Genomic DNA, 21,751 nt, shown 5'->3' on the forward strand with positions numbered 1-21,751 from the left:
GCTGGTTGGTGGGGGCCGGACGTGGCCCTGGTGGTTACAGGGACCGGGGAGATGGAGAGAGAACAGGGATAGGCCCCAGAGGTGATCGGCTGCGATCAGATCGAGCGGTGTTAGGCAGTGGCCTTCAGCCTTTTGGTGAGTAGGAGATTACTTAAGGGGCATGTGAGTGAGGTGAGAAGGTTGAGAGCCACTGGGAAGGGCCTTTGAATCCTAATTTCCTGGATTCCTGGCCTGCTATAACAACACACCTGTCTCAAAATGGATTTTTTAATCTCAAAAAAAATTAATTGCAAACTGTATTCGGCATGCTGACATTTGTCCATATTTACAACATGTTAATTCAGCGCCCCCGCGGATAACTTCACTCTCTCCCTTCTCCCACGTGAGTGCTTCCCCCACTCCCGAGTGTGTCAAACCACAGGGACCTCCCTGGGTGAAACTCTGATCTCCATTTAGCCCCAAAGTTGGGGGGGGGGGGGGTTTAGAATATTTTAAAAAAATAATTAATCGAGTGCCTTTCCACACTCTGCCCCACACTGGTGCCCATTTTCTCCAGGGAGTGAGGTGGGGGGTGGGGGATGTCCCCTACCTCCTGAGTTTCATTCGGCCCCAAGATTTGATGTCGTGGCGGAAAGAAGCCTCGGAGTTCTGGGAGGGCAGGTAGGGATGATGTGTAACAACACTGTTCTCCCTCTCCCCAGCTGCCATCCCGCGCATGCTCACGACCTCCCCCCCTCTCCCAGAGCCCTTGAGGGGAGGGGGGCGAACTGCCCCTTGATGTCTGACTGAACCTCTTCTCTCGCCAATTCATGGTGGGGAGTCTTCGAAAGGGGGAGATGTTCGAGCTCTGACTTCCTCCACCACGGAGCTCTTCTTTGGCCCCCGCAGGGGGCAGAATGTGGCCAGTTGTAAGGTGCAACCCCACCCCTCCTACAAGGGAGGGGGAGGGGGGAATAAGCAAACGGGAAAAAAAATACTGTTCCAACCGGCACGGTGACCTATTCAAGACCTTTAGGGGTTGTCTGTTCTGCACCCCTCCTCTCCCACCTCTTGTGTACACAACCGCACATCAACACCCCCTCCCCTTCCAACTACACGTCTCACGATGAGAAATCCGGGGAGGGGAGGTGCAGGTTTAAGCACGATTTCTCCCCCTGTGTTATTCAATATATTAAAGCTGTGTTTATTTACCCCCACCCCATTTAATATTTTTAAAAAACCTTCTTTCTTCCCCCCCCCCCACTCAATGTGCGGTTGTATCCTGAGAAGGGGAGGGCAGGAGAAGTGAGGGGAGGAGGAAAAGAGGGAGGGAGAGGTAAGGGGGAGGAGAGAAGGGGAGAGGGAGGGATGAGTAAGGGGGATAAGGAGGGAACGGGTGGAGAGGAGGGAGAGGGAGCTAAGGGAGAGAGGAAGGAGCGAGGGGAGGGAGGATGGAGGGGTAAGGTGAGAGGGAGCAAGGGGAGGGGGAGGAGGTGAGGAGAGAGGAAGGCAGAGGAGGGAAGGATCGGACAGAGGTGGAGGAGGGGGGATTATCTTCCCTTTCCCCACCCTTCCCCTCGGTACAGGACACTAGTCTTCCTTGTGGTGGTGACTGTTGAGTGTGGTGTACCCATTGGATAGGGGGCCATTCTTTGCCCTCTCCTCCTCATCAGATTCGTCTGTCTCGTCCCGGTCACTGCGCTCATCCTCCACGATCTGTGCGTAGGGGGGAGAAGAGATGTCCCAGTCAGCATTGTGCCGAAACTGCAATCCCACCTGACCTTCTCCACGACCACCATCGTCCCACCACACTTTACCCCCAGTCAGCAGGAATCCAAGGCCATCGACCCCGTCTACACCTCATCACACCCCCTCCCCTCAATCGACTCCATCTATACCTCATTCCACCCCCTCCCCTCCATCGACTCCAACCACACCTCATCCCACCCCCTCCTTTCCAGACTCCGGCTGCACCTCATCACACTCCTTCCCTTCCATCAACCCCTCCCCACCCCCCACCTTCAACTGCATCTGCACCTTCACTACCTTGGGAAAACAGTCCATATTTAAAGGACCCCTCCCACCCCCGGCCACATACTCTTCAAACCCTCCACCCCAATCCCGCTTCCATCGGGAAGCTGATTCTGGAGCATGAGACCACTCCCCAGCAGATTCAAGGGCAGTTTCTTTCCTGCTGTTATCAGACTCCTAAATGAACCCCACCTTAGTAAAATCATGTCAACTGTTATATCTGAAACTAATCTGTCCTGAATTAGTTGTACTATGTACGAGATATCTAACTAGACGGCCCGCAAAACAACCTCCATCTCTTGCAGCTTGGTCCTTGTGGATAACATTGGTGAGACCAGACGCTGATCAGGTAACCCCCTTCGCTGTATGCCTACATGCTGGGGGTCCCCATCTCAGCACCCCATGCTCCCAGGTGGATGCCTCTGCCCTGAGCCTTGCCTATGACCAGGGTCTTTGCCGACACTGGGAACAACTCGCTGGACACAACGGGTCCAGATCCATAGGTTCGTCAAGGTGGCTGCGCAGGTCAGGAGGAGCTCGGCCAGTCTTGCAGCGTACGCAGGAGGTAAAGATATATTACCAACGTTTCAGGCCTGAGCCCTTCAACGGATAAAGACGCTGTTGGAACAAAGACTAGTGGGGGGAAGGAGTCTGGACCAACAAAAGATGTTAATTGGATATGATGAGAGGTGAGAATTGATTTTGGCTCTGTGAAAGGAAACAGGGAAAAGAGTGAGAGCTGGGGAAAAGGAAACATGGGGAAGAAGAGAGTTTAATGGAAACCGGAGAAGTCACTGTTAATGCCAACCAGTTGGAGGGTGTCCAGACATAAAGGTTCCTCCAGTTTGCAGATGGCCTCAACCTGGCAGGGCACGAAACCACGGACATGCATATCAGTAAGGGAATTAGGATGGGGCATTGAGATGGGTGGGTGGCCACTCTCATATATATGGGTGAACCATGCAATTTACGGCAGGCAGAGCCGAGGTGCCCAACGAAGCAACCTCTGACATAGAGGAGCCACCACGGGAGCACCAGGTGCGGGAAACAACTGCACATTCACAAGTGCAGCTTCAGTTGGATGAACCATTTGGGCTCACGGGGATGCTGGGCTTCATGAATCGGGATCGAGTTCAAGAGCCGTGAGGTAATGTTGCAGAGCCATAAATCTCTGGCAAGACCACACTCGGTCAGTTCAGTTCTGGTCACCCCAGGATCGGGGCTGGGGGGGGGGGGGGTGGTTGGGGAGGCAGAGGAGATTTACTGGGACGTTGCCTGGATTAGCGAATGTGCCTCATGAGGCGAGGTTAGCAGAGCTGTTCTCTTTGGAGCGTAGAAGGATGAGAGGAGAGTTAATCGAGGTCCACAGGGTGGACAGCCAACGCCTTTATCCCAGGGCGGGAGTAGCGAACACCAGTGGACATCAGTACAAAGTGAAGGGAGGGAAATTTAAGGGAGACTTATTTACACAGAGTTGTGGGGGCCTGGATGCTTTGCCGGGAGTGGTAGTGGAGGCTGGTACAATAGGGCCACACTTGTCTTGCATGAATGAAAAATAGAGGGTTACGAGAGGGAAGGGTTAGATTGTTGAGTAGGTTTACATGGGTCGGCACAATGTGTGGGCCGAAGATCCTTACAGTACAAGAATGTTCTAAACCCCAATGGCATGGACCACATTTTCCAAATTTAGGGGAACCCTCCTCTTTCCATTTCTACCAACTCTCATCCTTTCTTCATCTGCCTTTCTCACGCACGCGCCTTTCACACCCCCCCCCCTTTCCTACTGCTCATCTCTCCCACCTTCCGCCCAACACCCGAAGCCCCAGCTTTCCTCCCTCATTTCCCACTCAATTTCACCAGTATCGACCTCATGCCCTGTTCACCTCCCAGACAGATCACTTACATTTCCAGTCATAAATTTGAGGGCCATGCGGAGGATAAGGGCAGCCCAGAATATGTGGAGGAGCTGAAGGATCACCAAGATTCCGTTAAAGAAGTAATATCCGAAGAAGGCGGGGTAAAGTTCAAGGGGATAGATGACCGTACAGTGAATAATCCTGGTGGAAAAACGAGAGTTATGTCAGACAGTGAGTGAAACTCCCTCCGCACCGTCCCATTGCACACTCCCGGGGTCAGACACAGAGTAAAGCTCCCTCCTCACCATCCCATCACACACTCCCAGGGTCAGACCCAGAGTGAAACCCCCTCCACACCGTCCCATCACATACTTCCAGGGTCAGACACAGAGCAAAGCTCTCCGCACCGTCCCAATCACACACTCCTGGGGTCAGACCCAGAGTGAAACCCTCTCTGCACCGTCCCATAACACACTCCCGGGGTCAGACCCAGAGTGAAACCACCTCCACACCGTCCCATCACACACTCCCGGGTCAGACCCTGACCCATGCTGTGCCATGAATTGAACAGGATTTACAGACATGGCAGGAACGATATTATGCTGGAGAAACTCAGCAAGTCTCCCGATGGGGGAGAGAGAGTTGTTGATGTGTCATCAGAACTGTCCATTGAGGTGGGAGCCCAGAGGGAAGATTGGGCAACGAGGACCTCGGTCTCAATGGAGACTCCCTCCCGAAAGGTTGACCCCACGGACACCGAGCCCCTGTGATCCTGCAGTGCCCCATCGTGGCTGGGATGAACAAGGCGCCAGGGGAATGCTGTACCAGAAGGGAAAGATGATGAGACGAGTGATGAAGAAGACGATGGCGAAGAGGACGAAGAGGCAGTTGCACGTGGTCTTCCATCCAGCGTAGTTGAACATCTTGGCGGACTGTGGGGACAGGAAGGTGGGGGTGGGTGTTACAGAAGGTTCCAGACCCTCCATGTCCATCCTACCCCTCCACATCTCCAAGTAGAGACAGGGAGTGCAGAGGGGAGAGTCGCTGCCACTTGGAGCAAGAGACCGTTAAAGAAGTAATATCCGAAGAAGGCGGGGTAAAGTTCAAGGGGATAGATGACCGTACAGTGAATAATCCTGGTGGAAAAACGACAGTTATGTCAGACAGTGAGTGAAGCTCTGGATGTGCACAGCCTCTGGCTGTGTGTGTGTGTGTCTGTACATGTGTCTGTATATATGTGTGTGTATTTATATATATGCTGTCCGTGTGTGTGTCTGTACATGTGCACGTGTTTCTGTATGTGTGTGTGTGTATATATGTATATCTGTGTATGTGTGTGTGTGTATTTATATGTCTGTACGTGTAAGTGTATGTCTGTTTCTGTACATGTGCACATGTGTTTCTGTACGTGTGTTTGTATATATGTATATCTGCGGACTTGTCAGCCACAATCGAGCCTGCAGCTGACGTGGACATTTACCCCCTCCATAAATCTTCGTCCGCGAAGCCAAGCCAAAGAAAAGAATATGTATATTTATATATGTCTGTACGTGTAAGTGTGTGTGTATGTCTGTGTGTAAGTGTTTCTGTACGTGTGTATATGTGTGTGTGTGTGTGTGAATGTGTGTATTTATATATATGTCTGTCCGTGTGTGTGTCTGTATCTGTGTGTGTTTGTGTGCAAGAGAGGGTGTGTGTCTGAGAGAAGTGTGTGTGAGTGAGGGGTGTGCATGCGTGTGAGGGAGGGGCATATGTGAGAGGCGTGAATGGAGGGGTGGAGGACAGAGGTAAGGCCGGAGGATGTGCCCTACCTCAAGAAAGTAGTCTGAGGCGTCGTGCACGGCCATGACGAGGGTTCCTGCCCGGATGTAGTTAGTGCACCAGGAGAAGCTGATGAGAATTATGGTGGCCACGTGGTGGACGATCTGTTCCTTAAAGTCCTGCCGGGGAGAGAGTGAGAGGACACAGTGAGACCCAACCCTGACCTCTGATTTCCCTCGCTTCTTCCTTCCTCCTTCCTCCCGACGGTATTGCCGCTTCCCCCCCCCCATCCCCGACTCCTGTTGCCTTCCCTCGGATGTGGCTTCCCTGGGCCGAAGGGGTGGGGGGGGAGAGCTGGGGGTGTGGGGTGGATGGACTCACCTTCCTCTTGACGTCAGAGGCCACGGTGAAGAGCAGGGACCAGTAGAAGCCGAGCTCAATCATGTAATACCAGTACTGGGAGGGCAGCATAGTCTGTGGTGGAGAGAGAGGGAGTGTCGGAGCCGTAGTAGGGTAACTCCCGGAATACCCCCACCCCCTCCCAGAATTCTCCCAGCCCCTCCCCGAAATATATCACCCCATCCAGAAATACACCCACCCCTTGTCTCAAGGATTACTCCCACCTGCTCCCTTCCCAGAATACCTCCACCCCCTCCCATCCTGGAATATCTCTCACCCACCCTCCCCCACCCTAAAATATATCCTCATTCCCTCCTGGAGCGTTACCCCTTCCTCTCCCAAAATACCCTCAACCCACCCTCCCGAAATACTCCCCACCCCCTCCTCAATATACCCAGTCCCCCTCGAGGAACATCCCGACCCCCACACCCCTGCCAGAAACATGCCGCAACCACTCCCTGATCGATACCTCTCCCTGTACCCTAAGGAAACCACCACCCCTCCCCTTCCCCGAAACACTCCGCTACCAGGGACGGGAGCTCTTTCCATCCCCACTCCTCCTTCCCCCTCCCTGATGTGACCCCCAACAGCAAGGGTCCAACAGTCCCCCTTCCAACACCTCCTTCCCTGGATCAGGTTCCTGATCGGTGAGGGAGATGGAACAGTGGGATCCACATCCCAATTCCCTATTTGTCTCACATCCACGTGCCTGTCTAAGAGTCTCTTAAATGCCCCTAATGTTCCAGCCACCCCTGCTGGCAATGCATTCCAGGCCCCCACAACTCTCTGTTTAAAGAACCTTACCTCTGATGTCTCCCTTAAACTTCCCTCCCTTCACTTGGTACAGACGTCCTCTGGTATTTGCTATTCCCGCCCTGGGATAAAGGCGCTGGCCATCCGCCTTATCTATGCCTCTCAGAATCTTGTCAACCTCTATTAAGTTTCCTCTCATTCTTCACTCCAAAGAGAAAAGCCCCAGCTCTGTTAACCTTGCCTCATGGGACATTCTCCAATCCAGGAAACGTCCTGGTGAATCTCCTCTGCTCCCTCTCCATAGGCACAATCCTCCCAAGTGTGGTCTCACCAGAGATTTGTAAAGCTGCAAGTCTTTGCGACTCCTGAACTCAGTCTAACGAAGCCCAGCATCCCCTCGGCCCTTCTTAACAATCCTGTCGACCTGCGTAGCGACCTTGAGTGTGCTGCCCCCTCTAAGCTGCGCATGGTCTGCAACCAGCGCATAAAAGAGATGAATGTGCGACGCCAAAGGTCAGCAGCGGAAGGTTGCTGGTTCATAACTGCACTTAGTGAAAATAATCTCTTGGCTAACAGTTTTGGTCAACTAGTTGGTTGTTTTTTTTCAACTGCCATGTTTGCATTGGCATCCAATCCAGGAGCTGGAGCTCTCTGTGGCAATGGGAAAGTTGTTGAGGAATTTGCCAGTGGGGTGATAACCTGGAAACTTGACCTTGGGTTTTATTTGGAGCTTCTGGACAACAAGACCCGTTGTGGGAGGGTTACGCGTGCAGCGCGAGAGCAAAAATACCCAGTCCCGGAGGAGCTGGAGGGTCCTACCAACCACGCATAGTCAGCAGTTGAAGTGACTAACTCTTCGTTCAGTTTAGCGGCGCATTTTATCAGAACCACAAACTGAACAAAGTATCGGAATAAAATCTTAACGACCCATAAATATGCATGCCTAAGGTGCAAAACTTTGTACCTGAATTCGAGCTCAAAGTAGGGGGTTGGGGGGCATTCACATTATACACGAGGTTATTATTCTAACAATTTTTTTCTGCCAGGTTTAACAATCTGTAAGATTATCAACAGCCGCCTACATTGACTGATTTGCCACGCGGTTTTGTTTACATTGGTGGGATATGGTCACATGAAACCAAGATTTTTTTTCAAAAGACACTGTTTATCTACATGTGTAGTTATCTACGATTAACTACACAAATAGAAACTTGGACAAATCCATTAACTTTTGAAGTACACGATAAAGAGAAGTAATGACTTTAATGTCACTTATATAAATAGATGTTAAACTAGAAAATAACAGTTATTCTAGATACATGTATTTTCCTGTTCTAATTTCTATCCATGATGTATTCTCCTGGAACAAAGAGAAAAGGCCGGGCTTTTGACACATCATTTAAGCTGAAATTGATTGTTTACTATGAAGTTTTTGTAATGCGCCACTTTTTTCCTCACATTGCAGTGCGGTAATGGTGATCACCATGCGAAACAGCCTGTCAAAGTGGCACTTCCATGATGTTTTTGGGCCAATAAAGGGGGGAGATTTTCTCCCTTTCCCTCTCAAAAAATTGGGTATACCCAAAACGCATATTTACAGTAAATCCCTTACTTCATAGAATGCAATCGTACTGGTATTTTTTTTAAAAAAAACACGCCAATACAGTTTTAACAGCCGCGAGAGGTCGGCTGGGCCAAAATGATCTCGAAACAATTTCAAGTTTGCACTTGCACAAGCTTTGGGGGCCCGCAGACTTTTGTCACAGGAGGAAAAGAACTTGCACAACAGACTTCTGCCCCACACGGAACATGAGAGGGAACCCTCCACACCATAAAGCAGTGGTTCTCGACCTTTTCCTTTCCACCCATCTTCCACTTTTAAGTAATCCCTGTGCTCTGTGATGAGTCAGGGGTCACTTGAGGTGGGAGGTGGGTGGGACGGGAAGGTTGAGAACCTCCACTCTCGACCCAATTGTTGCTGAAATACTTTGTTTCAGAGAAATTGTCGTTGGCCCCATTTCCTCTGGAGTTCTGAAACCGCACAAGTGAGTCAATTAGGATTAAAACAGTGGTTCTCAAACCTTCCCTTCCCACCCACATCCCACCTTACTGATCACAGAGCACCGATGGCCTAGGGATTACCTAAAATGGGAGGTGAGTGGAAAGAAAAAGGTTGAAAACCACTGGCGTAGATGGTATTTGTCAGTGACGCTGAAAATTTCTCAGTACAGGCCCTTTGGCCCTTGATGTTGTGCTGGCCCGTATATTCCTACCAAAATAAAACTAGACCCTGTCTACCCCATTTACCTTCCATTCACGAGCCGGTCTGGGAGTCTCTTAAATGCCCCCTGTAGTTCCAGCCTCCTCCCCCCGGCGACGCCTTCCAGACCCCCTCTGCTCTCTATTTAAAAAAAAAATTCCTCTAAACTCCCCTCCCTTTTGCTCTCTGGTGACGGGGGAGAACACACCTGCAGACGGTGCAGGTGCAGTGAACGCCAGCAGCTCAAAACGTACTGGGGGAGGCGGGTGGTGTAGGTTAATGGGGTGGCGATTGGGTGGCGCTGACTCGTGGACCGAAATGGCTGCATCTGTGTAGTCTGGCAATGAATCAGAAACATCTGAGGACCTGTCGAAAATTTGGGGGTGGGAGGGGAGCCGGCGGGGGCTTTTTTTTATTTGGGAGAGATTTGTATGTCCCTGTTGTACCAGCCCCCACCACCCTGGGCAATGCTTTCCAGGCCCCTACCTTATCGATGCCTCTATTATGTCACCTCCTCCCTTTCTTCACTCCAAAGAGAAAACCGTGCCTCGTAAGACATCATTTCCAATCCAGGCACCGTCATGGCCATCCTTTACAATCTACCTGCTTGCTGCACCAAGCAAGGATTTGGGCACCGACATGCATTTTGTACCACATCATATGACAACAAACTCACCAGCTTATCAATGCCTCTCAGAATCTTGTCAACCTGCTGTAAAGTCTTCAACCACTAACCCTGAACTCAGCTGTCTGGTTTGACCTTCCAAACCGCATCACCTCACACTCATCAAAGGAGTCCAATCTTACCCCTCCCCATCGATCCTGTTCACTGATTCGATTGAACGCCACCTGCCCACCTCTCCGCCCAACACTCCATCCCGTCTCCGTCTACGACAGACAGCCTTCTATACAACTCTTCCAAACTTCGCCAACCCTCCTCTGGCCATTTATAAGCAAGAGGGGTCCCAGGAGCAGGCGAGGGGGTCCAAAAGGATGGGTGTAAATGAAACCTACGACCATGGACACCTACCTGGATTGGGAATCCTTTCCATGTCTCCCGCAGGTCATAAAACCAGGGCTTCTGCGAAACAGAAAAACGCATATCGGACAGGTCCGTGTTACAGGCGCCAACGCCGCTCACTGTTCCAACCCTTCCCCCAGGAGTGCTCGCCACCTGTCTCCTGGGCAACGGGGCACAGCCTGGAGGAATGTACCTCCTTCTCATCCTGGCAGCGGGCCTAGTGCTGATGGGTGGGGGGGGGGAGTTAGGCAAGGAGCTGCCATTCTCTCCATTGGTGGAATTACCCCCCCCACTCCCATTTACTGGAAAATGCGTCCCATCCTCCCTCTTTCCCCCCCACCCCTCCACACTCTCAGGCCTCTCCAGGGACCAGTCCTTGAGATTACGGTGAGCAGGATTTAACTGGCTTCCCTTTCCCTTCCCTGGGTCCAGCCTTGTAGTAAGAAGGCGAGAAATCAAAGGAGTCCGATCTTACTCCACCCCGCTGATCCTGCTCACCGATTCAATGAGCTGTGGACTCAGCTCAACCTGCTCCCCAGGTCTCCTTAATCCCCTCCGCCCGTGCCGAGATTGACTTATCCATGCTCCACGCAGCCTCCCTGAGCAGAGAGCTCCCCGGATTCCCTCCTGAGATGTTCTCTCCTCCTCTCCACCCTAAATAGAACTGTGTAACATTATAGCACAGAAATGGGCCCTTCTAGCCTGTGCCGAACTATTATTCGGCCTTGCACCACTGACCTGCGCCCCCCCCTCCACTCTCCTCCCATCCAAGCTCCCGTCCAAATGTTTCTTAAATGTTAAAACTGAGTCCTTCAGCTCATACCACACTCTCTGTGTGAAGGAGTTCCCTCTTAACCCATTGTATCCAGTGGGAAAAGCCTGTCTACGACTCTGTCTGACCCTCTCATAATTTTAAATACCTCAATCAAATCTCCTCTCATTCTTCTACGCTCTAGGGAATAAAGTCCTAACCTGTTCGACCGTTCCCTGATAAGTCCGGACAACATCCTAGTAAATCTTCTCTGCCCTCTTTCTATCTCATTTATCTCTTTCCTGTAGTTCGGTGACCAAAACTGCACACCATGCTCCAAATTTGGCCTCACCAATGTCTTGTACAACTTGACCATAACATCCCAACTCCAAGACTTCGATTTATGATGCTAAAAGCTCTCTTTACCACCCCCTCAACCTTCAGGGAATTATGTATCTGTATTCCCAGTTTCTCCCCTCCTCATTGCCCAGCCATTTACCGTGACCTCATTAATCGTACACCACTCCCCTTCTCTTTGAAGGCCTGTGGAAATTCAATGGGTCAAACAGCAGAAATAAAGACACAGAACCAATGTTTCAGGCAGGAGGTAATCGGTGGCTAAGGGAGGGAGGGCTCTGTGATTGGAGAGGGAAAGGGGTGGAGACCTGGAGGGAAGAATGGCGAGCAGAAACTGGAAAGCCCCCCCCCCGGAGAGGGCCCAGATGGAAAATCAAGTGTTTGCTCCACATCTCCCAACCGTGGGGGATTAATGTTGACCTCTCCAATTTCTGCCGGTCTGTTCTCCCACCACCACCCCCCCCCCCCCCACCAGCTCTCCACCCACTTCCCTCTCCAATCACAGAATTCCCCCCTCTCCCTTATCCACCTGCCTGTGGGACCGTGCTTCTCCCTCTAACCCCTTCCAGCATTTTGTTCGGGCACCTGCCGACGTTTTGCCCACACCTCAATGAAGGCCCCAAGCCTGAAATGCTGGTTACGTGCTCAATGTGGCCTCGCTCTTTGGTTTTAAGAATAAATTGAATAGGTACCTAGATGGGAGAGGTCTGGAGGGTTATGGAGTGGGTTCAGCATATACTAAAAGGGCCCTTTTCTCAGCTCAGGTGTACTATGTATCTTTGCTCTATAAAGGGCATGGTCTGACCTGCTGAATTTCTCCAGTGTTGTGGATTTCACTTCAACCACAGTGTCTGCAGGTGCTTGTGCTTTACTTCCCCATCCACTGAAGGCAAGAGTGGGACGCCCACCTCTCTCCTCAGTGTCCCCACTGCCAAGCGCGCGCGCAGCAAAGTCCCCGTCCGCAGGAGGTGTTGAGGTGGGGGAGGGAGGAGGTTAGAGGGGAGAGGGGCGAAATCACTCACGTCCACAATGACCGCCATGCCAGCCACAAACGCCACCAGGTAGAAGGTGAACCGCCAGCTGCCGAGAGGGAAGAAGACACGGGGGTTCAACACCAGGTCCGGCTGACAGACGACAGCGGCCCACGAGGGGTCGCGTCCCAACCTTTGAGTTCCCCCTCCCCTCTCTAGCACCTCCTCTACCCCCATCATGGTTTAGGGCAAGAGTTGGAACCACGGAAAATGGAAGTCAACCATCATTATTTAGAGCAAGAGTGAGCTTTGATCCCAATATTAGCTGGCAGCCATCTTAACTCATTCCATTGTAGTGGTTCATCATGGTGTTGGGAGACAGCCATCTTTACTAAGGGCAATAATTGAGACCAATTATGGGCAGCCATCTTTATTTGGGGCACTATTTCACCCCCCCCCCCCCCCCACCACACTATCTTTACTTAGGTTAATAGTGGGATAAGCCTCCTGAAAAGTATAGGCAGCCATCTTTATTTGGGGCTTTATTAGATTATAGGCTGCCATCTTTATTTGGGGCAATGTTTCTCCTCTGTGCGGAGGAAAACTTTGGAGAGATTGGGAAATCAGAGGTTTGCGGGCTGAAAACACTTACCAGGCCTCCCGAAACTTCTTCAGCACGCTGGGCCGGGCCTGGTTCCTACGGCGACGGAACCACCGCTCGACTTGGCGCGGGGTGAGGTTGCTCTTCCTTGCGAGGCGCTCGATCTCGCTCTGCAAAGGAGAGCGGGCATTAGGGTCCTCGATCCATCGGGTGGGGAAAGACATTGGGGGGAGGGAGGGGGAGGGAGAAGAGCCTGCTCAGGCCTGGGCTAATCCCCTCTGACCCCTTCACAAACCTTCCCCCACCTGCCCATCCCACGTGGAAGCTCCGTCCCCCTCCTCCTGGGACGACGGCACCCTCCCTTTCTCAGGGGAAATTTCCCCCATCCCAAATTAGCCTCAGGGCCCTGATTTCCCAGCATCCCATCCCAGGAACCCCTCTCCCTCATACCCTTCCAAAATCCCCTTCTAGGCCCCCAGCAATTTATTCTGCCTCATCCCAGTACATCCAAATCTTCCCAAAAGAATGCCCCTCCACACCCTCAAATTTTCATCAGAACCTTTGCCCAAATGTTGACACACACTCTGAAACCCGGGGAGGGGGGCATAAGATCAAGTGATCATTGGGGAGAATCAGAGGTGGATAGGGGGAGCAAATCTAGGTTCTTGGGTCACATCTCAGAGGATCTTTCCTGGACCCAACGCACTGACGGCATCATGAAGAAAGCTCATTAGCGCCTCGACTTCCTCGGATGTTTGCGGAGGTTCGGTTCGACGCTGGAAACCCCAGCAAATTTCTACAGAGGTGTGGTGGGAAGGGCGCCGTTGGCTGCGTCACAGTCTGGGGTGTAGAGACACTGATACCCCTGAGCATGAAGTGGGCACAGGTAAAACCCCTCCCCACCGTCGAGAGCATTAATGGGGAACACTGCCATGGGAGAGCAGCAGCAATTATCAAGGGTCCACCTCACCCAGGTGTCATCAGGAAAGAGGTGTTGGTGCCATAAGACTCGCACCCACCAGGTTTAGGAAGAGCTGCTGCCCCTCCCCCATCACACTCCTCAACGACAGACTCAATCAGGTACTCGTTTAAGGTCTCTAACATTGATTTTTTCCTTTCTGTATTGCAGTTTGTTTACGTTTCATTATTTGTTTCCATATGTATGTTGAGTCAGTTATTGAGCCAATAAGTCATAATTCTGCCAGACAATAAATCTGAATCTGTTAGTGGTGGGGAAGGTGTTTCAATTAAATTTAAATTTAGATGTTTTTCTTTCTTTGGCTTGGCTTCGCGGACTAAGATTTAGGGAGGGGGTAAAAAGTCCACGTCAGCTGCAGGCTCGTTTGTGGCTGACAAGTCCGATGCGGGACAGGCAGACACGATTGCAGCGGTTGCAGGGGAAAATTGGTTGGTTGGGGTTGGGTGTTGGGTTTTTCCTCCTTTGCCTTTTGTCAGTGAGGTGGGCTCTGCGGTCTTCTTCAAAGGGGGTTGCTGCCCGCCAAACTGTGAGGCGCCAAGATGCACGGTTTGAGGCGTTATCAGCCCACTGGCGGTGGTAAATGCTGCCAAATTTAGATGTACAGCACGGTAATAGGCCATTTCAGCCCATGAGTCTGCGCCGCTCGATTTACACCCCATTAATGGGATGTTTCGAACGGCGGGAGGAAGCCGGAGCCCCCCCGGGGGGAAAACCCATTGGAAGAACATACGAACCCTGCCAGACAGTATGCGATTGAAACCCTGGTCTCATCCCGACTGCTGGCGCTGAGAAATGGCCACCTCGAAGCCAACCGGGTATCAAGGGCGAGGTTACTTGGAGAGGCCAAAGTCAGGGTGGTTTCCTTCAGGGGAAATCTTGCTGGGCAAATCAAAATCTGTTGGGATTCTTTGGCTCTATTCATTACCTGAAGGAGGTGAGGGCTATGGAGAGGGTGCAGAGGAGATTCACGTTATCTGGATTGGAGAATGTGCCTCTTGGGGCAAGATTCACAGAGTGAATCTTTGGAGCGAAGAGGGATGAGAAATAATTTAATCGAGGTCTCCAAGATTCTGAGAGGTTTAGATCAGGCAGACGGCCAGTGCCTGTTTCCCAGGGTGGGAGTAGCAAACACCAGAGAACGTCTGAACAGAGTGAAGGGAGAGAAGTTTAGGGGAGACGTCAGGGGTAGGTTATTTTTTAAAATAATGCAGAGAGTTGTGGGGACCTGGAACGCATTGACAGCTGGAACATTGGGGACATTTAAGAGTCTCTTCGACAGGATGAAAGGAAAATAGAAAGTTTTGGGCGTTAGGGAGGGAAGGGTTTGATTGTGGGCCGAAGAGCCCATGCTGCAATGTTCTAAGTGTCAAACAGGCTGGATATGGAGTGGATGTTGTGGATTTTCAGAAGGCCTTTGACAAGGTCCCACACATGAACCTACTAAACAAGATAAGATCCCTTGAGATGACAGAAAACACTCCAGTGTGGGGAGAGCATTGGCTGATTGGCAGGAAGCAGAGAGTTGGGATACAAGGATCATATTCTGATGGGCTGGCAGTTGCCGGTGGCATCCCACAGGGGTCGGGGTTGGGGCCACTTCATTTTATGTTGTACAGTAATGATCTAGATTACACAATGAAGGGCTCTGTGGCCAAGTTTGCAGACGATACGAAGGTCGGTGGATGAGCAGGTCGCGTTGAGGAAATGGGGAGGCCGCAGAAGAACTTGGACAGATCGGGAGAACGGGCAGAGAAGGGACAAACACCAGAAACTGCACGCTCATGTACTTTGGGAAAAGAAATAAACGGGCAGATCATTTTCCAAACGGGAAGGAAATGGAAAATCCCCAGATGAAAAGGAACCTTGTGCAGGATCGGCTGAAGGTGAACCTGCAGGTTTAGCCAGTGGTAACGAAGGCAAATGCGATGCTGGCCTTCACTTCAAGAGAATACAAGAGCAGGGATGTGACGTTGAGGCTTTATAAGGCCCTGGTGAGGCCTCACGTGGAGGATTATGGGCAGTCTTGGGCTCCTTGTTTAAGAAAGGATGAGCTGACGTTGAGAGGAGATTCCAGGAATTAAAAGCTTATCATGTGAGGAGTGCTTGACAGCTCCTGGCCGGCACCCGATGGAACTTAGGAGAATGAGGGGGGTGGATTCTCAATGAAATATTTTGAAAATTGAAAGGCATGAACAGAGTCGATGTGGAAAGGTCGTTTCCCCCACGGTGGGAGAGTCCAGGACAAGAGGGCACAACTTCAGGATTGAAGGGCGTCCGGTTAGATCAGAGACGGGGAGGAATTTCTTCAGCCAGAGGGCGGTGAATCTGTGGAATTTGTTTCCACAGGCAGTTGTGAAGGCAGAGATTGATAGGACCTTGATGAGCCAGGACATCAAAGGTTATGGGGAGAGGGCCAGGCGGTGGGGCTGTGGGAAATGTCATGAATGAAGCCAGCACCACCAGGCTGAGGAACAGCTTCTTCCCACGGGCGGAACGACCAAAGGAACCGCTCGCACTGACTACCCGAGACTCATATTCCACAAAACCAGATTTATTTGTATGGATGAGATATTTGTCCTGCATGTGTATTGTTTGTCTATACGTGTGTTATGTCTTGTCTGTGTGTGGTCCACCGAGGACCGGAGAAACGCAGTTTCGTCAGGTTGCACACATACACCTCCCCCCCGCCTCCCCTTTTGCCCAGCACCTACCTGTTTGGGATGCTTGGAGGAGAGGGTGAAGGACTGTTCCAGGGTGGCGTTGGGTTTCACCTTTAACCGGACCTTCTCTCTAATGCCCAGTAAATAGGCAAAAAATGTGGCTACTGTCCTGAGGGAAGGGGAGAGAGAGGGAGAAGTAACTGGCTGTGGTCCAGTGGGCAGGGAGAGATCCATGGGCATAGAACACTTCAGCACAGTACAGGCCCTTCGGCCCTTGATGTTGTACTGACCCATATATTCCCTACCAAAAAAACACTAAGCCCTTCCAACCCCATAACCCTTCATCCACGTACCCGTCTAAGACTCTTTTAAATGGCCCTAATATCCCAGCCTCCACCACCACCCCTGGCAATGCATTCCAGGCCCCTGCAACTCTCTGTGTAAAAAAACATACCCCTGACATCTCCCTTAAACTTCCCTCCCTTCCCTCTGTATAGAGGTCCTCTGGTCTTTGCTCCTCCAGCCCGGGGGTAAAAGGCGCTGGCCATCCGCCTTATTCGTGTGGACCTCAATTAAGTCACCGAAATAGAGGATAGGCATGGAGTCAATGACTCCTCATCCCCAACAGCTCTTCGAGTGAAAAGAACATTACAGCGTAGAAAACAGTGCCCCTGACCTGCACCCAGCTCCCAGCCCTCCATACCCCTCCCGTCGATGGACCTGTCCAAATTCTTCTTAAATGTTAAAATTGAGCCCTACTTCAGCTCATCCCATACTCCCACCACTCTGTGTGAAAAGGTTCCCCCTACACCTTTCCTCTTTCATCCTGGCTGTCTAATGTTTCACTTGAAATAAGGGAAACAAAAAAGAACTCTGTGATGACCTGAAAGAAAGAGGTGATCATCTGGAGAACCCTAAAGGGGGCAAGTTTCATCAGCAAGGCAATGGAGTGGCTGATTAAAAAGGAATCAGTGGTGGACGTCCTGGAACAACAAATCTCTTTCTGAAAACCGACAAGAGCCTTCCTGAGTGGTAACCATTTACCTTTCGAGCACCAAAGCCTGGTGAACTTTATACATGTTAAATTCTATGCACAGTATAAGAATTGCCTGCAACCAGTGAACTTGGAGGAATGAGAAGTGAGATTGGACTGTGAACCAAAGAACTTCTCTGAACTTACACACACATTACACATACATGCGCTTAGAATTAGAAGGGGGTTAAGTTAGGTTAAGTTAACTCAATAGAGATAAGTTAAAATGTGATTCTATTTTCACGTTTAAAGATAATTAAAAACAACTTTTGTTTCAGTAGCCATTGTCTTGGTGAATATCTACTGCTGCTGGGTTTTGGGGTCCTCTGGGCTCGTAATACCACCAACACCTGACTAAAGGAAATTTCATGTAATATTACACCTGTTTTATTACATGAAAGGACAGCAAACACCTTCTCCTCTTTAATCTGATCTCCCTGAAATTTGCCTCCTAGAGGCTCTGTGTCCATCCCCTTGGTGAATACAGCTGGAAAAACCCATTTAAGATCTTCCCCATCTCTTTTGGCTCTGTACATAGCCGACCTCTCTGATCTTCAAGGGGTCTAATTATGTCCCTTGCTATCCTTTTGCTCTAAAGGGATCTGTCGAAGCCCTTCAGATTTTCCTTCCTCCTTGTCTGTCGGAGCCATTTCAGGCCTTATTTGTCACCCTTTCGAATTGTATTCATGCATCTGTTCCTCACTTGCTCTGCACTGCCTGGACCTGCTCTGCACCTCTCATCCAGGGCCACAATATCTCTCGAAAACATAGGTTCCTGGTACCGTGGGTCTTGCTGAACCTGCCACAAATGTACGCACTCAGACCAAAGCCGACCTCCAAGAGGGAGACTGGCAGGGTTACGGCCCCGAGATTCGATCCTGACCTCCACCATTGTGTACGTGTGCGCACTTATATACTCACATAAGTGCACATGCGTGCACGTGTGTGTTCATGTTTGTGTTTGTCTGTCAGTGAGTACGTGTGTTCACGTACGCGTGTTTTATGTGTACATGTGAATGTCTGTGTGTGTGTGGATGTGTGTGAGTGCACATATGAGTCCAAATGCATGTGTGTGTCCGTACACACACATATGTGTATGTTTGTGGATCTGTATGTCTGTATGTGCACATGCATGTGGATGTGTGTGTTTACATGTGTGTTCATGTCTATGCGTGAGTGTCCACACGTGTGTCTGAGTGTATGTATGTACATGTATATGCAGTCTGTATGTTTCCCTGTGATCATGTGGGATCCCCAGTATGTGTGAGTGAGGTGTAGAATCTGGGGTGGGGGGTAGGGGAGGGAAGTTGATGGGAATGTGAGGGAGGACCGAATGGGAGAGGTGGTTGAGGGTCGGAACAGACTTGGTGGGCTGAAGGACCTGCTCCCTGCCCTGTACCTCCCTGCGAATACCCTCGGTCATCTCCCAGAGCCAGAAAAGGTTGCCCTCCCTCCCCTCCCATCACCTCCTCCTCTCCCATTGCAATTTCATATAGCCTGCCAATCCTGTTGGTAACGCCAAGCTCACCACCCCCCCCCCCCCCCCCCGGACCCTCTCCCCTCTCTGCAGAACCACCCTCCCCCTCCACCTCCCTCACCGTCCGTACTCAGGACCACGCTCCTATCGCTCGCACCCCCTCCCAATGCGGACGCACTCCTACCTCTCGAAGACATAACGGATCAACATCAGGGCAAAGGCACAAGGGATGGTGACGTAGAGGTCCCGTGCCTTGGCGTAGACACGCCCATCGCGATCTTCCAAGTCAGCCCACGACAGGTCATAAGGTAACCATAAGCGGTCCCACCAGAACCAGTCATATATCGTCTGAAGCATTTCTGTGGGCAGAGAGCGTGGGGAAAACAGAATCAGTGTCTGGAACAGACCATTCAGCCCTTCAATCCTGTTCCCCCCATTCAGTCCAAATCGCAGCTGATTGCATGACCTCAACCTTTTGGGTGAGAGAGTTGAGGGGTGTTTATCTGTTCCTCCTCAGGCTATTTGGGAGCCTGTAGACCACTCCCAGTACATCGATAGCTCCCTTCCTAATTCTGACCCACCCACACCCCCTCTACAGTCCCCCCTCTTTCTACAGCCGCTATCCCTGATTAGTAATGCCACACCCCACCCCCCCGACCTCCCATCATATTACCAAGTTCATCTCCCTTATTCACAAGGGACAGAAGCAAGGCACTTGGCCCATGAAGTCAGTTCCGGGACTCTGCACTAATCTGAACCTAGTTTCCAATTTCCAGCCTTTACCCACCCCCCCCCCCCCCATCCCTTGATACCCCGACCAATTAGATACTTCTCCATTTCCTGTTTAGATTCTCCCAGTGATCTGGCCTCCACCGCTGTGTGCAACAGTGAGTTCGTAGAACTGAACGCTTCTCAACGTGGTATCTCATCTGCCACCTCTTTCCCCACCCCCCCGCCCCCGCCGCCTCCCAATCTGTTGATATCCTGCTTCAACTTTACAGTCCCTGCTCTGCGCACCTGTCTTGGTGTTGTCCGCAAATTTGGCCACAAAACCATCCACACCACCATTGTTAATGTTAATCGTGAACAGCAGCGGCCCCAGGACTGACCTCTGCAGAACGCCGCTTGTTACAGCAGCCGTCCCGAACGGGATCCCTGAATTTCAACCCTTCCTGCCCATCTGCCAATTTTCTATCCCATCTAATGTCATCCCTGCAATTCCATCTTATTTAGCAGCCTCACGTGTAGCACCTTATCAAACGCCGTTTGAAAATCCAAATATACAACATCCACGACCTCCCCTTTGTCGATCCTACCTGAGATAGGTTGGTCAGGCAGGATATACCCTTTAAAAAAAATCCATGCTGACTTGGACTTGGACCTATAACTGTTTATATAACCGTTTACGGCACAGAAACAGGCCATGTTGGCCCTTAGAGTCATGCATCTCCAGGAATTTGATCACCTCATCCTTGAGGATCGACTCTAATGCCTTACCGACCATAAACGTCAGACTAATCGGCCTATGGTTCCCTTTTGTCTGTCTCCCAACTTTCCTAAACAGCGGAACCATTTTCACAACCTTCTGGTCCCCTGGAATCACGCCAGAGTCTATTGGTTTCTGGAAGATCATCGCCAGTGGGTCAATAATCTCCAAAGCCACCTCTTTCAGAACCCGTGGGTGACCCTTGTCCGGGAGATTTATCGATCTTTAATCCATTCAGTTTGCCCAGCACCATTTCTCTAGTAATCTTAACTGTATCCAGCCTCCAACTGTCAGGGATATGACTCATGTCTTCCATAGAAGACTCTCAAAAGACTTCTACAGGAGAACATTCTGGCTCGACGGAGTGGAGTTCAGTGCCCGTGATGTCGCAGGCTGAGTCCACAACCTTCTGGTGTTTATTCTTGTCCTGGGAGTTCGCGCCTCCATACCAGGCAGCAACGCGACTGGACAGAACCCTCTCCATGGTACCATCTGGAGCGAATCTCCTCAAATGCCTCACACAGTACGGCCACCAGCCAGCCTTCTTTGCGATTGCATCGACATGGAGGCCCCAGGACTGGTCCTCGGAGATGTTGACCCCCCCAGGAATTTGAAGTTCTCAACCCTTTCCTATGCCGAACCCTCGATGAGGACTGGGTTGTGTTCCCCCTGACTTCCCCCTCCTGGAGTCCACAATCAGCTCCTTGGCTTTGCTGATGTTGAGCGCAAGGTTGTTGTTGTGACGCCATGTTTGGTGGCCAGGAGGGGAGATTCTATTTCACACACATAGATGTGTGTGGGTACGCATATACACAGATGTTTGCACACACGTGCTCACACAGAGATGCGCATATAAACACAGACACACACACACAGACAGACAGACACACACAGGCATGCAGACACACGCACACACACACACACACACACCCCTGACCTGTGGATAATTTCAAGCTTGTCTTTTGCTTAATTTTAGAGGTTGTTTGTGAAGTGTTTGTGTGGGATGTGAAACGTGCTCAAGATTTAATTAGCAAGCACAAGGCACAATGGAAAGGGAGCCTGTGAGTGAGTGAGTAGGCCTGGAGAAGGGTGCCTTTGTCAGTGCTGACTGATCAAGGACAATTGTTCATTGTCAGCTCGGTGAGGGGGGCCGTGAGTTGGGGAGGGGGGTGTGGTGCAGTTCAGAGGGAGAGGGTTAAGGCTGGGAGAGGGGTAAGGCCGAGAGTTGGCTGAGGCAGGGCCCCAGTGCATTGTGGGCCATCTTGCAGCATGCTGGGAAAAGTAGTCCTCGTTCCTCCCCCACACCTCATCCCGTGGAGGGGTGGGTGGGTGGCTGGGGTGGGGGGGTGGCTGGGGTGGGGGGGAGGATCTTTAGA

General features: G+C 51.2%; 1 protein-coding gene across 1 annotated transcript; it reads right to left on the reverse strand.

Annotated features, from left to right (window-relative positions):
- Positions 1-251: 251 nt before the first annotated feature.
- LOC138751080 (ceramide synthase 2-like) lies at positions 252-19,282 on the reverse strand. The gene is made up of 10 exons (XM_069913159.1): positions 19,074-19,282; positions 16,431-16,548; positions 12,792-12,910; positions 12,191-12,248; positions 10,070-10,120; positions 6,009-6,101; positions 5,678-5,806; positions 4,692-4,798; positions 3,914-4,067; positions 252-1,695 (listed from the first exon to the last, which is right to left on the reverse strand). The coding sequence occupies exons 1-10, from the start codon at positions 19,244-19,246 to the stop codon at positions 1,570-1,572; spliced, it is 1,128 nt and encodes a 375-aa protein (XP_069769260.1). The 5' UTR covers positions 19,247-19,282; the 3' UTR covers positions 252-1,569.
- Between the last annotated feature and the right edge of the window lie 2,469 nt (positions 19,283-21,751).

This window comes from Narcine bancroftii, unplaced genomic scaffold (genome assembly GCF_036971445.1).
Source record: "Narcine bancroftii isolate sNarBan1 unplaced genomic scaffold, sNarBan1.hap1 Scaffold_654, whole genome shotgun sequence".
Lineage (NCBI taxonomy): Eukaryota > Metazoa > Chordata > Chondrichthyes > Torpediniformes > Narcinidae > Narcine > Narcine bancroftii.

Coding starts and splice junctions, on each gene's coding strand:
- LOC138751080 (XM_069913159.1), bottom strand. CDS start 19,246: ATGCTTCAGACGATATATGACTGGTTCTGGTGGGACCGCTTATGGTTA. Junction 16,549..19,073: donor ATCCGTTATGTCTTCGAGAG/GTAGGAGTGCGT, acceptor CCCTTCCCTCAG/GACAGTAGCCACATTTTTTG. Junction 10,121..12,190: donor GCATGGCGGTCATTGTGGAC/GTGAGTGATTTC, acceptor TCTGTTTCGCAG/AAGCCCTGGTTTTATGACCT.